Raw genomic sequence first — 14,937 nt, 5'->3', positions numbered from 1 at the left:
ACAAGATGGCGCTGCTCTGGCAATGTCTCCGGATCCATCTGTTGAGAGTAATATGCTACTGGTTTGTATTTTGATCCATGTAGCTATAACAAGACTGATGTCATGAATCCTTGTTTGGCATCCACTGTTTGTATAAAAGGTTTTGTGTAGTCTGGTAATGCTAGCACTGCTGTGTTACTTAGCGCTGCTTTTAGTGAATCAAATGCTTCATCTGTTCCTTATGTCCATTTTATCTTGTCTCTCATAGCCATAGGATTTTCGTAGATTAAATCTTGTAATGGCCTGGCCATGAGGGCGTAGTCCACTGACTAGGATCGGCAATAGTTGCACAGTCGTAAGAATGACATCATTTGTTTCTTTGTTTTCGGTCTGGGAGCTTTCAATATGGCTTCCTTTCTTTCTTGGTTCACTGTTCTACCTTGTTTGGTTAAGGTATGTCCCAAATATCGGACTTCTTTTTTCCAAAGTTGTAACTTTTTTTTACTTACTTTGTTACCGGTATTATGCAAATACTCAAGTAGTTATGAAAATACTCAAGCAGTTATTTTCGTTTACCAATAAGATGTCATCTACATAAAACAAAATCTGACTTCCTTCCTTTGGAGTACATTTACTGAGACACTCCTGAATGTTTTGACCGAAAATGGTTGGACTTTCAGCGTACCCTTGCAGTAATCTTGTCCAAGTAACTTTTTCTCCTTTGTAAGTAAAAGCAAACCATGCTTGACTTTCTTTTTCTAAAGGAATGGACCATAAAGCATTGCTTAAATCTATGACAGTAAAATACTGTCCTTCTGGATTTATAGAGTTGAGCAACGTATGTAGATTTGGTACATTTGGCGCCCTCTGCTGTATTGCTGTATTTATTCCTCGCAAATCTTAGATAGATAGAAACCTTATTCATCTCACAGAAAAATTCACAGTTCAGCAGCTCCAGAATATGTTACAAGATGTAGACAGACTTGTTTTCTTTACTGGAAAAATAGTATTAGAGTATTACAGGGTGATTCTGGACACGGTATAATGAACACTTCTAATTCCTTCTTCAGCGTCTGATTTTAATGGATATTGCCTTATCACCGGTCAATATTCTGTCAAGCCTCTTATGTGCACTGGTGCAGAGTCTTTTCACAATCCTACGTCCGTAGGATTCTTACTCCACAAGTTGTCATTTAAGTATTTTAATACTTCCTCTTCTGTTTAAGTGAGAACAAGGTTTTTCACCACTTCCTGGCATCAGGCCATCTTACTTCCTGAAGCCTGCTGACTGTGATGGTTACTCGACACTTGACTGTTTACGGAACCAGCCGTAAGAATTTGACAATTGTCCTCCGTCTCCCACATTTTCCCAATCTGATATCTCTCTGACTTGACTTGCATGTCTACCTTGGTCTTTCCATTGTTAGATTCAAATTATTATATACGCCATACTTAATGCTAAAAGATAATCAAAATAAAAAATATAAATTACTTGCTTGATCTAAAGAGCCGGAACATTTGACTACACATTCACAATCAACATTTCACTCCAGACTGATTCACACTGTTTCAAGACAAGCTTTAGAATTAGGGATACGAACTTCTGTTTATCTGCAAATCACAACTTAAATTGTAGATCAAAGAACGAAGTGAGACACATCCAGGAAAGGGGGGAATGGGGGAATAAAAGACGTAAGAGAAGATGACCCCCGCCCGAAATATTTGAATAATTAGATTACAGATTTAAATTGCAGATACAAATTAAGATGTCTCTCAATGGGGGATCAGTGATAGAGGGAACTTTGAAGAATTTGACTGGGCGGGAAATTTAAATATAGCGATGTTTCTACAGACCGGGACCAGTCTGCCCGGGGCTATCGACCTGTACAATCGCTGAGATTTTGGGTCCGGTCGATCGTAATTGAAAGCTTGTATTTTCTTTGACTTGAAGCGGCTTTCTCCACGAAGCGAAGTATAAGACCCGGGACGGAAGTGACGTCGTATTTGAGCTACGGAAGCAACTCCGTGTTTTGATCCTTTTACCATTGATCTTCTAGACCTTTGGTAAGTGAAACATGTCCCAGAATACCACATTAATGTCTTGACGTCGATTGAACACTAATGTCACAGAAGGAAATACATTTCTTGCAATAAACATGATTTAACTCGACTGGTTGTGGGCCTAATTTGTCTATTGCTTTCTGGAATTCTGGATCTTGACCTATCCGATCTGATCGCCATGTGTATTTCATCTGGACTCATTGCTATGTATGCTTCTAATGCTAAATCCTTAGCAAAGTCCAATAGGTGCTTTGACACTCCTCCTGGGTCCCCAGACGGAAAATCCAAACTCCACCAGTAGGTGGGGCTCTCTTCTGATTCCACAAAAAAACTAGTGTTCCTACCGTTGTAGGGACAACAGCTAGTCTTGGCTCGAGCATTAAGTCTCTGCCCAAAAGACGCGTGGACATTCAGGAGACATTATGACTTCTGCAGTAATCAAATCATTATCTTGCTTTAACTGAACTGTCAGTCTTTCACTGATTGGACTGATTTTTACAATTCCATTTGGTGACATTGCTCTTATGGTTTTTTCTCCTGCTGTAATGTAATTGATGTCTCTGATAACTGTTCGTTCCACTCCAGTATCTACTAAAAATAGCATTAATTAGTAGTAAAATTTCTGGTTTAAGTTAGTAATCTTTTTAATTTTACAGTAAATATATTTCTGCTTCGTTTGAGTTATTGTTTTTAATTTCTGGAACGCAGTAATTTATTTATTCTGTCCCTTCTGACTTTTCCTTTGTCTTTTCTTCATTTTCTTTCTCTAGTCATGCTTCTTCCTCATCATCATCTCGTCCTGGCCTTCCTCTGTTTGGATTTTGGTAACATTCACGAGCTATGTGACCTTTTCTGTGACAGATGTAGCATGCACCGCTTGCTCTGTCGTGTTTTTTCTGCTTCACTTCTTCGTTTTGTTCGTTCCCAACTTGATGTCTGCATCTGGAGGTAGTCTCATTATCTTCTAATCTGACTACAGCATTTATTTTTACATGTTGTCTGGCTTTTGACTCCGCGGCCACACCTTTGACTGAACCAACTGTTTTCCAGGTTTGTACTGATAGCGTCCTTTGGATTAGTTTTCTCTGTAACTCTGTAACACCCTTGAAATCATTTGGATCAGGGTTAAAGTCATATCTTTTTACCCATTTGTCTATGTATTTGGTTGAACCTGGGTACATTCGATCCATCCGTTTAACTGGAGTTTCCTCCTTTCTCTGTTGATTGCTTATTTTTATTTGTCTGAATTACTTTAACTGTTTTAGGTTTTGTTCCAGATATGATGATTTATTTTAGCGTATTCTCTTTGTTAAATACAGTTCACAATATTTTCTTTTCAACAATTATTTTGCACACAAATTCACAACACATTTAATGACACTTTTGCGTTGTCTTTCACTTGTCCAGTGATGGTATTAACACCATCCGAGACTCTCTTATTTCTTCCCCGTTCAGCTTCTCGTCCAACCTCCTCCTGTAGGTGTCCTTTGCCTCCCTCAAGCATCGCTTCACCTCCTGCTGACCTCATGGCATCCTGGTCCCTGCTCCTGAAAGCCCCCTTGACATCCTTGACCTCCTTTGTTACCCACGGTTTATTATTAGGGTAACAGCGGACAGTCTTCAGCAGCACATTCCAGTCTGTGATGTCAAAGCAGTCTCTGATGGCGTCCTCCAGAGCTGGTGTCCATTTTCTGATCGTCCTAGTGGTCACAGTCTGTCTCTGCACCAGAGGAGTGTACTGTGACTGAAGGTGGACCAAGTTATGATCGGACTTTCCAAGTGGAGGAAGATGTTTGGCTCTGTTAGATTAAAATTATTATACACTCTGCTACACTCATACTTAAATTAATGCTAAGAGATAATCAAAAGTATAAACTATTTGCTTGATCTAAGAGCTTAAACGTTTGAATACACATTCACAATCAACATTTCACTCCAGACTGATACACTGTTTCAAGACAAGCTTGAATTAGAGATACGACACCGGTTATTTAAAACATCTTTTTATCTGCCAATCACACCTTATTCGTAGATCAAAGAACGAAGCAAGACACATCCGGGAAAGGGGGGCTAAAAGACGGAAACCCCCACCAGAGAACATTTGAATGATTAGATGACAGGAAGACAAATTAGGAAGTTCTCTCTACGGGGGATCAGGACACAGAAAACTTGAAAGAACCATTTGCCGGAAAGGTCGACCCCCTTGGCGGGAAACTTGCCTTAAATATAGCGATGTTTCTACAGATCGGGACCTTTTCTCCCGGGGCTATTGACCTGTACAGTCAAGTGTGGCCGATCGATCGTAAAGCTTGTATTTTCTTTGACTTGAAGCGGCGAATAAACGACCTGTGACACACTCTGAATTCACCATCTTTCTCCATGAAGCGAAGCATTGAAAACCGGAACTAGAAGTGCTGGCGTGTTGGAGTGACCGGAACAGACTCTGTGTTTTGATCGTTTTAGCTCTGTACGCGTCTTTCAAGTTGGAATAACCTCCTCCTCTGCGCTTCTGTGCGTCTCTGTCCGCTACTTGAACCCCAGCAGGTCCACGTTAGCGTCCGGAGTCAGCTGAGGGAGCCACGTCTCTGTGAAGATCAACAAGCTGCTCTCTCGGTATATCGATGGTTGAGGGCAGACAGCTCGTCCATCTTGTTCGTCAGTGATGTTCCCCATCATGATCGTGGGGATCGATGGTCTGTGACTTCTCTGATTAGCTCAGCCTTTAGCCTCTTGCCGGCTCTTCATCCACGATACCGGCACTGAAGTTCCGTCGAGATATCATGACGATCTCCAGCCTCATTGACTTCAGTGACAGCAGATCCTCTCTTGAGTAAACAAGACGATTCTCTCCATGTTCAAAAGTATCCATCGAGAAAATTATAATAGATGTAATGAGTGTGTGTTTTATGTAAGTTACTATGGTAATGGGAGTGACGTGAGAGGTCACACAGAATGAGCACTGGGTCATTAGATACGTGTGTGAATCTATGCGAGTACTTGGAATAAGCAAAAAACTGCAACTATATCGACTGGATTACTGGATCACATGACAAGAAGAAATTATTAATAAAAACAGAAAGTTATTGATTATTGCTGCGGAGCTACTGGAAAGGATGTCGTCCTCGAATACAAACATTCAAATTCCGAAATAATTCGCAAATATAAATAACAAAAATGTTACAATATTCGCCATTCTCTCATTCTACCTGTCTGTAGTTCGCATCATAAACACCTCAATAATTATTTAGTTTTTATTTCGATTTTTTTTTCCTGATTTTAATTAATTATTTAATGTGTATGTGCCCACTTTATTGAACGAGACATTTTATTTTTATTTAATGAAAAATAAATAATAACTGAGGTGTTTATGATCCGAACTACAGACAGGTAGAATGAGTTATAGAAAGGGGAATATTCTAAAAAATATTTATCTGAAAAGCGAATTACTTCGGAACTCGAATGTTTGTATTGCATCGTAAAGTTGTGCGTTAATATTAGTAAAACAGTTAGTTTCAGTTTTCATGTAGGCGGTTCTTCACAGTCACGTATCGTCAGACCAGGAGAAGAAAGAAGAAGTACAGCGAGTTCATGACGCACTTTTATTTCAGTCCTGATCTTTGATACCAGCGTCAGAAGGAGTTGATCAGTGTCTTGTTCCATCAGTTCTGGTCAGAAGAAGCTGAATTCTGCTCCAACATGGACCTGAGACCACAGAGAAGAAAGCTGCAGACAGGTCAGTGACTCTCTGACTCTCACACAAGTCAGCAGTTGATGAAATGAAATGAATCACAACGAGACGATCCATGTTGATGTTTTTAAACAACTGCAGCTCAATCTACAAATGATGACGCAGAAAATGTCAACTAAACTGAAAGTGAAACCATATTCAAACACGTGACATGTGAATGTGTGTGCGTGCGTGCGTGTGTTTGTGCGCGGAGGGGGCTTGGGTGTGTTTGTGCGCATGTGTGGGTTTGTTTGTGCGCGTGCGTGTATAGGGCGTGGGTGCTTTTGTGCGCGTGCATATTTGTTTAACTTCCTGATGAGGCAGTGGATAAGAATCGAGTCTTTTTCAACCACTGTGACTAACTTGTCTATAAATATTCTTTATCAGCAAATAATATACTATTATTGTGTGTCTGTGCTGTTGTAGTGACTGTGAGTGTGATCATGTGAGTGTGTATTGTTAATATAGACCAGAAGTACCTAATTCATGTGACATGCTTTGTGACCCTGTGCTGTGTCTCAAATCGCATACTAGCGTACTAAAAGTTAGTATTTTTAGTACGTTAGTGTGTCTCAATTCTTAGTATGCGAAATTTAGTGCGCCATGCATACTAAATTGGCGTACTAACACGCCCACAAAACTAGCATGGTTCGATGGACACTAACCATACTAAACAGCCGCCATTTTAGTGACGTTTTAAACGGAAGTTACGTCATATATAAATGCATATATATGCATATACTTAAATGTGTATTTTCAGCAGCAGTAGGAGGATAAACACGTCTTCGCTGCTGATACCAGCTTAAATATCTCGCGATTATTTAGATTCTCATATTTTTTCTTTTTCCAAAGTTGCAAAACGTGCTGCCAGCAGGTGTCGGCGATAGCGTTCAAACAGCTGCTTGAAACATCGTTAAATAGAAGTAGAAGAAGAAGCTGTCATGTGATTTCCGGTTAGTGTGTAGCTTCAGGGTTTGATTTGAGACATACAATCTGCGGAGAATTTGCGTACTAGTTAGTATGCATACTAAACTGATGCATACTAACTTCTAGCATACTAAGATTAGTATGCGATTTGAGACACAGCACTGGTCTAGAAAAGCGCTATATAAATAAAAATTACTTACTTACACACACGCACACACGCACGCACACGCACACGCACACGCGCACGCACACACACACACACACACACACACACACATATATATCAGCCAATCGGAGCACTGCGTTCAAGTGAGCAGCGGTCCAGTTGCAACTTTAAAGTACTTGCGCTTTTGTGAAGGTGTTACGGTAGTGAGAGAGAAGTCACACGCGGAAGGATCTACGTCACTATCACTGATAGATTCTCAAAAAGACTCTTGCTGTGTCTCAAATCGCATACTAGCGTACTAAAAGTTAGTATTTTTAGTGCGTTAGTGCGTCTCAATTCTTAGTATACGAAATTTAGTGCGCCATGCACACTAAATTGGCATACTAACACGCCCACAAAACTGAGCATGGTTTGATGGACACTAACCACCCTAAACAGCCGCCATCTTAGTGACGTTTTAAATGTAATTAACGTCATATATATTCATATACTTACAGGTGTATTTTCAGCAGCAGTAGAAGGATAAACACGTCTTCGGTGCTGATACCAGCTTAAATATCTCGCCAATATTTCAATTCTCATATTTTTTCTTTATTTCTTTTTCCAAAGTTGCAATACGTGCTGCCAGCAGGTGGCGATAGCGTTCAAACAGCTGGTTGAAACATTGTTAAATAGAAGTAGAAGAAGAAGCTGTCATGTGATTTCCGGTTAGTGTGTAGCTTCAGGGTTTGATTTGAGACATACTACCTGTGGAGAATTTGCGTACTAGTTAGTACGTACACTAGAACTGATGCATACTAACTTCTAGTCTACTAAGAGAAGTATGCGATTTGAGACACAGCACCGGTTGACCTCAGGTATGACTTAATCAACTTCAACTTTGAAAAGCTTCTCTCTGCTTGAGCTATAGTGACTGGCAGAGTAAGAGCTATCCTCAGAGCAGTCCAAAAGTTGGGATAGATCTCTGATAGATCCTTATCGTGCAAGAAAGTGATAAGATCAAGAAGGCTCATTGTTGTTGATGGCAATTTAGGGAAGTTCTTGATTTCCTGGACGAGCATTCTACTGTCTAAATCAAAGTTCCCTTTAAAGTGCAGAGTGGTGCCCAGTGCCTCTTATTGAACTTGTAGCTCCTTATCTGCAAGATTTGGGAAATTTGTCAAAACCCCAAATTTGTTTTGCACAATTTCCAGTGTGGAAAACCTCTCCTTGATGGCTGACGTGGCTGCATCAGCAAAAACATTGAAAAATTCAACCTCCAACTTTCTTAGTGCATCACTGAAAGGCTCATCGTGGGATTCACAAGAGAAGTGGCACTTTGTGGACCTCAACCTTTTTGGTTTTAAAACAGCTTCCATGTTCATTTCTTCACAAATGTATTTGGCTGCCATCTGTGCTGTCACAAAACCACTTGCCCTGTAGTTCTGTAGTTCTGGAGACCTTTTTCTGTCCATCTCTCTCTGTTTATTTGGCACTAAACAATTATCAGAGACCCCATCCCCCAACGCTGTCACTCACGTTCAGAAATCAGGACCAAACCATTTCACCTTGGTGACCACTTAATCGTTTTTTATTACTTATTTTCGACCAATTCATAAAAAAGAAAACGTGCAGTAATTATAAATATGTATATATAATATTATGAATGAAACATGCGTTATATGGAAGAAATTTATCGTGTGACTGACTTTATATTATCCCCCCACGCCACCCCCGTCCGATCATTTGGAGAGACCCAGAGGTGAAGTGTCCCCCGCGCCCCCCCTCATTTCTTCTCTCACTCACAGCTGCACGTTGTCAGCGAGCAGCTGCTGCAGGGGGCGCCATGTGTCCAGCAGGGGGCGCCAGATCGCCTCATACAAAACCATGTTGCAGAGGCGCATTTTAATTTTTGTTATCAAGCGCTCGTGCCGCCCCCCCGTATGTCATGAAAAAATGCTGCCCCGGGCGGCTGCCCCGTTCGCCCGTACCTAAAACCGCTTGTCAACTATTACGTTTTTTAATTATTACAAGAATGTCACGAGTGTGTTTGTGTGAAGGTGAAGACTCTGCTGAGACTCATGGTGAGGACAGAGACTCCTTTAAATACCCTCAGTGTGAGGAGCACGATGAACAGACCAGCACTCAGAGGTGAGACAAGGACCTCCAAGATTGTCCTCCATGTCTTCATTCTCACTCATTCTACTTCTGTGTTCAAGATCAAAGCAGCAGCAAGAACCTGCTGGACCTGGACCAAGATCTGGACCAGAACCCTGCTGTGTGTCTCTGAAGAGTGATCGTTCGATGGGTAGATGGTTCAACTTCAGAAGAAGTAAGGAGTCTCCAGGTGTGAGGTGAGAGTGAACAAGTGTGAGTCTACCAGGTTCATACACACATTAAACCAGAGAACTTCACTTCACTCACGACACCAGCAGGGGGAGATAAAGACACAATTAAAAACCTCATGGGTTGAGGAGCTATTTTTGTCTCACTTATATTTGTAACTGCACAGAGGTCGATCTGCAAATACACAGTGTGTTGTGACATCCACAAATGTAAAATTAATATTTGTAACTTTTATTTTGTATTTACAGAACACTTGTACTTAAATATATCACATATGTATAGTAATTATATCATTTCAATGTACAAAATAAAATACATTTGTAAAACGCTTGTGTGTGAAAGTACAAAATGATTTTACCTGTTTTTTTGTTTTTTTTATTGTGTTTTGTTGTTTTTTTTTATATTAATTTAATATGTGCAGCTTGTTCTTTGTAAAAAAAAAAACATTCTTTCGATGGCCACGTAAAAAGTCAATCCCTTGATCCATTTTTAGATTCCACATGGATTAGGATTTTTCCAAGATTGGTTTCTGCACCTCCATGTCTTCATTCTCACTCATTCTACTTCTGTGTTCAAGTTCAAAGCAGCAGCAAGAACCTGCTGGACCTGGACCAAGATCTGGACCAGAACCCTGCTGTGTGTCTCTGAAGAGTGATCGTTCGATGGGGAGATGGTTCAACTTCAGAAGAAGTAAGGAGTCTCCAGACGTGAGGTGAGAGTGAACAAGTGTGAGTCTACCAGGTTCATACACACATTAAACCAGAGAACTTCACTTCACTCACATCACCAGCAGGGGGAGATAAAGACACAATTAAAAACCTTTTAAGTATGGAGCTATTTTTGTCTCACTAATATTTGTAACTGTTCAGCGAGTGATCTGCATATATACAGTGTGTTGTGACATCCACAAATGTAAAATTAATATTTGTATTTACAAAACATTTATAATTGTAAATATATAATTTCAATATACAAAACGAAATATATTTGTAAAACATCGAAAAATCCTGTGTGTGAAAGTAAAAGTGAGTTTTATTTATGTTGTTACCTGTTGTTTTTTATTGTGTTTTGTTGTTTTTTAATTTTGCTATTTACTTAATGGTTCTTGTACAGTGTTCAGGCATTATTTATATATTTTGCCATTAGCCAACAACAAGAGGCATAATTGTAATGAATAATTAACATTACAATTAAAAAAGTTACCTTTTATTCCAAATCTTTCAAGTACAGTTAATAGATAACTCCACTGGATTCTGTCAAAAGCTGTTTCAGCGTCCAAAGACACCATTGCATCATCAGATTTAACAGGTGTTTCATAAATAATATTTTAAACTCTCCTAATATTTCCTCTCCTAATATTTTTGCCTTCACAAATCTGTTGTGATCAGGATGAATGATGCCAGTCAAGTGTGGTTCTATAGATTTTACAAAGAATTTTCACATCATTATTAAGAAGGGAAATTGGTCTATAGGATCCGCAACTAGTAGATGCTTTTACCAGGTTTAATGAAAGAGTCATTATCGTAGTGTTTAGCAAGATAATTGAGGGACTCCTGAAACAAATCTAAAAGGGGTGAAATCAACTTATCTTTAAATATTTTATACACTTCAATAAGGATTCCATCAGGCCCAGGAGTTTTCCCACCTTTCAGGTTAGAAATTGTGTCAGAGATCTGATGAACTTGCAGGTCCTCGTTTAATGTGTCCTGCGAGTTCAAATCCAAGAATTTCAAGTGAGTCGAGGAAGTCTTTTTGTAAATCTGGAGCCATGTTAGAATATTGGGACGAATATTACATTTTGGTAAAAATCCAAGAAGCTGTCATTAATCTCTTTTGGATTGGAGGTTGTCACACCGTTATTCAACTGGATTGAGTTAACTGATCTTTCTGCTTGTGCTTGTTTAACTCACCAAGCTAGTAGCTTCTCTACCTTCTCACCTTGATCATCGTAGGACTGTTTTGATCTCATTAAACTTTCTGTTGCAATATTAGTTGACAGAAGATTGTTCCTAGCTTTTAATTGATGAAGTTCAGACATTAGCTGCCTGTTAAATGTTTCAAAACGATCCTCTGTGACCTTGATCATTTGAAATGGCACTGACTTGTGAACCAATGTGATGACTCCTCTCACCTGAGAGCTAAAAGAAGCAGAGAAACCCCCCATCTTGATCTCACCCTTCGTTCATCATCCTGAGTTATCTGCGTCTCTTGAAGAGAAACTATCTTTGCATTCGACTTTATGATATTTCTCATCACCTGTTTTAGCTTGACAAGTTTATTCAAGCCCTGCATGTTCCAAGAAGAAAATATGAATTCAGTGGTCATGTCTAAGTGTTAATCTTTTAGTTAAGTTATTCAGAGGTGAGACAAGGACCTGCAAGATTGTCCTCCATGTCTTCATTCTCACTCATTCTACTTCTGTGTTCAAGATCAAAGCAGCAGCAAGAACCTGCTGGACCTGGACCAAGATCTGGACCAGAACCCTGCTGTGTGTCTCTGAAGAGTGATGATTCAATGGGGAGATATTTTGGCTTCAGAGGAAGTGAAGAGTCTCCAGGTGTGAGGTGAGAGTGAACAAGTGTGAGTCTACCAGGTTCATACTGACACATTAAACCAGAGAACTTCACTTCACTCTCAACACCAGCAGGGGGAGATAAAGATACAATTAAAAACCTCATGGGTTATGGAGCTATTTTTGTCTCACTATTATTTAACTGTACAGAGGGTGATCTGCAAATATTCAATGGTTGCACGTGTGTTGTGATATCCACAAATGTAAATTAATATTTGTAACTTTTATTTTGTATTGACAAAATATTTGTACTTGTAAATATATAATTTGAATGTACAAAACAAAAATACATTTGTAAAACTCAACACACACAATTCTGTGTGTGAAAGTACAGTGATTTATATTTACCTGTTGCTGTTTTTTTTATAGTGTTTTTTTCATTTTATTTTACTTATTTGTTTTTGTTCAGTGTTGAAACATTATTTATATATTTTTGCCATTAGCCAACAATGAGAGGCATCATTTTAATCAATAATGAAGGTTACAAAATAGGCTCCTCTCGTTTTTTTAATTTTTGTTTATAAATCAATATTCTCACATTATTGACACAAGGTAGTTTATTCTGAAGAATGTACTAACTCAGGGACAACAGCGAAGACGAGTACAGGAGTCTGATACGTGACTTTGTGGACTGGAGTGAGAGGAACCACTTGCAGCTGAACACCTCAAAAACCAAGGAGCTGGTCTTGGATTTCGGGAGGTCCAGGACAAAGCCACGTCCAGTGTCCATCAGAGGCGACGAGGTGGAGATAGTGGACAACTATAAGTACCTCGGTGTGTGGATGGACAGTAAACTGGACTGGTCCTGCAACACAGACCATGTGTATAAGAAGGTTCAGAGTAGACTGTACTTTCTGAGGAGGCTTCGATCATTTAACATCTGCAAGAAGCTCCTCTGCATGTTCTACCAGTCTGTGGTGGCCAGTGTCCTGTTCTATGCTGTGGTGTGTTGGGGTGGAAATGTGTCCAAGAGGAGTGTCAACAGGTTGGACAGGTTGATCAGGAGGGCTGGTTCTGTGGTTGGAATGAAGCTGGACTCACTGGTGACAGTTGCTGAGAGGATATCATTGAACAAACTACTGTCCATCATGGATGATGACAGTCATCCTCTGAACACCGTCATCAGTGAGCAGAGAAGCAGAATGAGTGCACGAATGCTCCTACCCAGGTGCAAAACAAATAGACTCAGGGACTCATTCATCCCTCGGGCTATTAAATTGTACAATTCTGAGTTCGGGGGCAGGAGTGGAGTGAAAGTATCTGGATGTTCTGTTCCATGTTAGTCTTTGTATCTTTGTCTTTGTTGTTTTTCTTTCCTTGACCTATGTCCTTTGTCTTTGTCTTTAGACTTAGATTGTGTCATCTTGTTCTTCCTCTTTATGTTCTTCTTATTTTATTTTTTATGTATTATTTTTTATTGTTTATCAAAAATTGCTGGCTATTGGTAAAAAACAATTTCCCAAAGGAGACCTCCTGAGGGATCAATAAAGTTGTACCTTACCTTACCTTACCTTACTTAGAATTGTTAAGATTTGTTAGACTAATTTATTATTAACTATTATAGAGTAGAATGTTGTTGAGCCTCGTTATGTGACTTTCTGGAATTCCAAATTTGTATTAAAGTCAGTTAAAAGTGTGGAGTTAAAAACCCTCGACTCCAATTGTGCCACAACTTCACATAGCAGTGTCTTCTTTTTTGAGGCTGCAGACCCTAAACTTATGTGAGCACATAATACCTCCTGGACAACTGGGTGAGCAAACCGAGCGCACCTCCACAAACTGAACCAAAGCCTGGCTTGTATACATGCATTTATCTGAAGCTTTTCACAAGAGAATTATCAGCAAATAACGATCTCCTCAACAACACCGAACACAAATAAATAAGTGAATGGATGGCAAGTTTGCTGCTGTAGCAACAACACAATTAATAAATAACATTTATAAACATCAACACCGAGGCTCAATCCCTGAACTCCTGCTTTAAAGCTGTTGGCTCTAGTCATGATCCATTCAGGCTAGTGACGCCACTGGAGCATCAACTTGAACTAATATCGGGGGCTTCGTAAACACAGACATTTATTAATCACTGCTACCGTAATGTTCTGTCATTACGCGCACTACAAATCTAGCGTCTGATGGTTTGACTCGGATAGTTTTTTTGTTTTTTTTAAGATTTCTTTATTGAATTTTCAAAGTAAAGAAAAACACACCACAAATAAAGAAGGAAAGGAAAAACGAAAGATACAGACTAAACAACAAAAGCTCAGACTAAAGTTCAGTTGAAATTTCTCTTCTTTCAAGGAAGTCAAATAAACTCAAAATAAATATGTGCAGCTTGTTCTTTGTCAAAAAACATGTTCTATCGAGGGCCACATAAAAAGTGAATCCCTTGAACCATTTTTAGATTCCACATGGATTAGGATTTTCCCAAGATTGGTCTCTGCACCTCCATGTCTTTATTCTCACTTATTCTACTTCTGTGTTCAAGATCAAAGCAGCAGCAAGAACCTGCTGGACCTGGACCAAGATCTGGACCAGAACCCTGCTGTGTGTCTCTGAAGAGTGATCGTTCGATGGGGAGACCGATCAACTTCAGAGGAAGTGAAGAGTCTCCAGGTGTGAGATCAGTGTGAACAAGTGTGAGTCTACCAGGTTCATACTGACACATTAAACCAGAGAACTTCACTTCACTCTCAACACCAGCAGGGGGAGATAAAGACACAATTAAAAACCTCAAACGTTGCTTTCACAGTTGTAGTGCAGAGGTGGACATGTGCAGCAGTGTGAGGACATCTAGTGGTTCAGCTGGTGAATACCAGGATAGAAACAGATGAGAGTTGATCAGAGTTGTGTTTTCATCAGGATCCAGCAGGAGGAACCAGAATATTCTGGACTGTTGTGAGTCTTTGAAGAATAAGACAAAGAAGAATCATTTTTATATTAAAATATTCAAAATAAACAGTTTGGCTTGACAAGATTTAAGTTCTAAAGGAGATGTATGTTTGAATTTAAAAGGAACCTTCTAGTTTACTTATGATCAGAACCTTCAACACGACAAGAGTTTATTTACAGTCTGATTTCATCTCTTCTTCTCAGAGTGGACCATCAGAATTCAGAGCTTCTCATTGGTCAGCAACATCCCTCACAACTGGAAATCAAACGGCTGGTATGTTCATAAAC

The 14,937-nt window shown here is 39.5% G+C and overlaps 1 protein-coding gene and 1 long non-coding RNA gene across 3 annotated transcripts in view; one reads left to right on the top strand and one right to left on the bottom strand.

The window, feature by feature from the left end:
• Nucleotides 1-5,588: 5,588 nt before the first annotated feature.
• Nucleotides 5,589-14,937, top strand: part of LOC148085195 (uncharacterized) — a 224,433-nt gene continuing 215,084 nt past the window's right edge. The window contains exons 1-7 of the mRNA XM_087783328.1: nucleotides 5,589-5,773; nucleotides 8,885-8,990; nucleotides 9,059-9,193; nucleotides 9,763-9,897; nucleotides 11,615-11,749; nucleotides 14,246-14,381; nucleotides 14,855-14,923. Of these exons, the coding sequence (XP_087639454.1) occupies nucleotides 5,737-5,773; nucleotides 8,885-8,990; nucleotides 9,059-9,193; nucleotides 9,763-9,897; nucleotides 11,615-11,749; nucleotides 14,246-14,381; nucleotides 14,855-14,923 (753 nt within the window). The 5' untranslated portion in view covers nucleotides 5,589-5,736. The remainder of the gene's footprint in view (nucleotides 5,774-8,884; nucleotides 8,991-9,058; nucleotides 9,194-9,762; nucleotides 9,898-11,614; nucleotides 11,750-14,245; nucleotides 14,382-14,854; nucleotides 14,924-14,937) is intronic.
• The window catches only part of LOC148085197 (uncharacterized), an 85,765-nt gene continuing 82,583 nt past the window's right edge, over nucleotides 11,756-14,937 (bottom strand). For both annotated transcript variants that reach the window (XR_015710488.1, XR_015710487.1), the window contains exons 2-3: nucleotides 14,224-14,367; nucleotides 11,756-13,613 (exon numbers count right to left, since the gene is read on the bottom strand). This is a non-coding gene — a long non-coding RNA (uncharacterized LOC148085197). The remainder of the gene's footprint in view (nucleotides 13,614-14,223; nucleotides 14,368-14,937) is intronic.

This window comes from Callionymus lyra, chromosome 2 (assembly GCF_982586985.1).
Source record: "Callionymus lyra chromosome 2, fCalLyr1.hap1.1, whole genome shotgun sequence".
Taxonomy (NCBI): domain Eukaryota; kingdom Metazoa; phylum Chordata; class Actinopteri; order Syngnathiformes; family Callionymidae; genus Callionymus; species Callionymus lyra.
The sequence above is the reverse complement of the archived record's forward strand: the minus strand, read 5'-3'. Positions and strand labels throughout refer to the sequence as shown.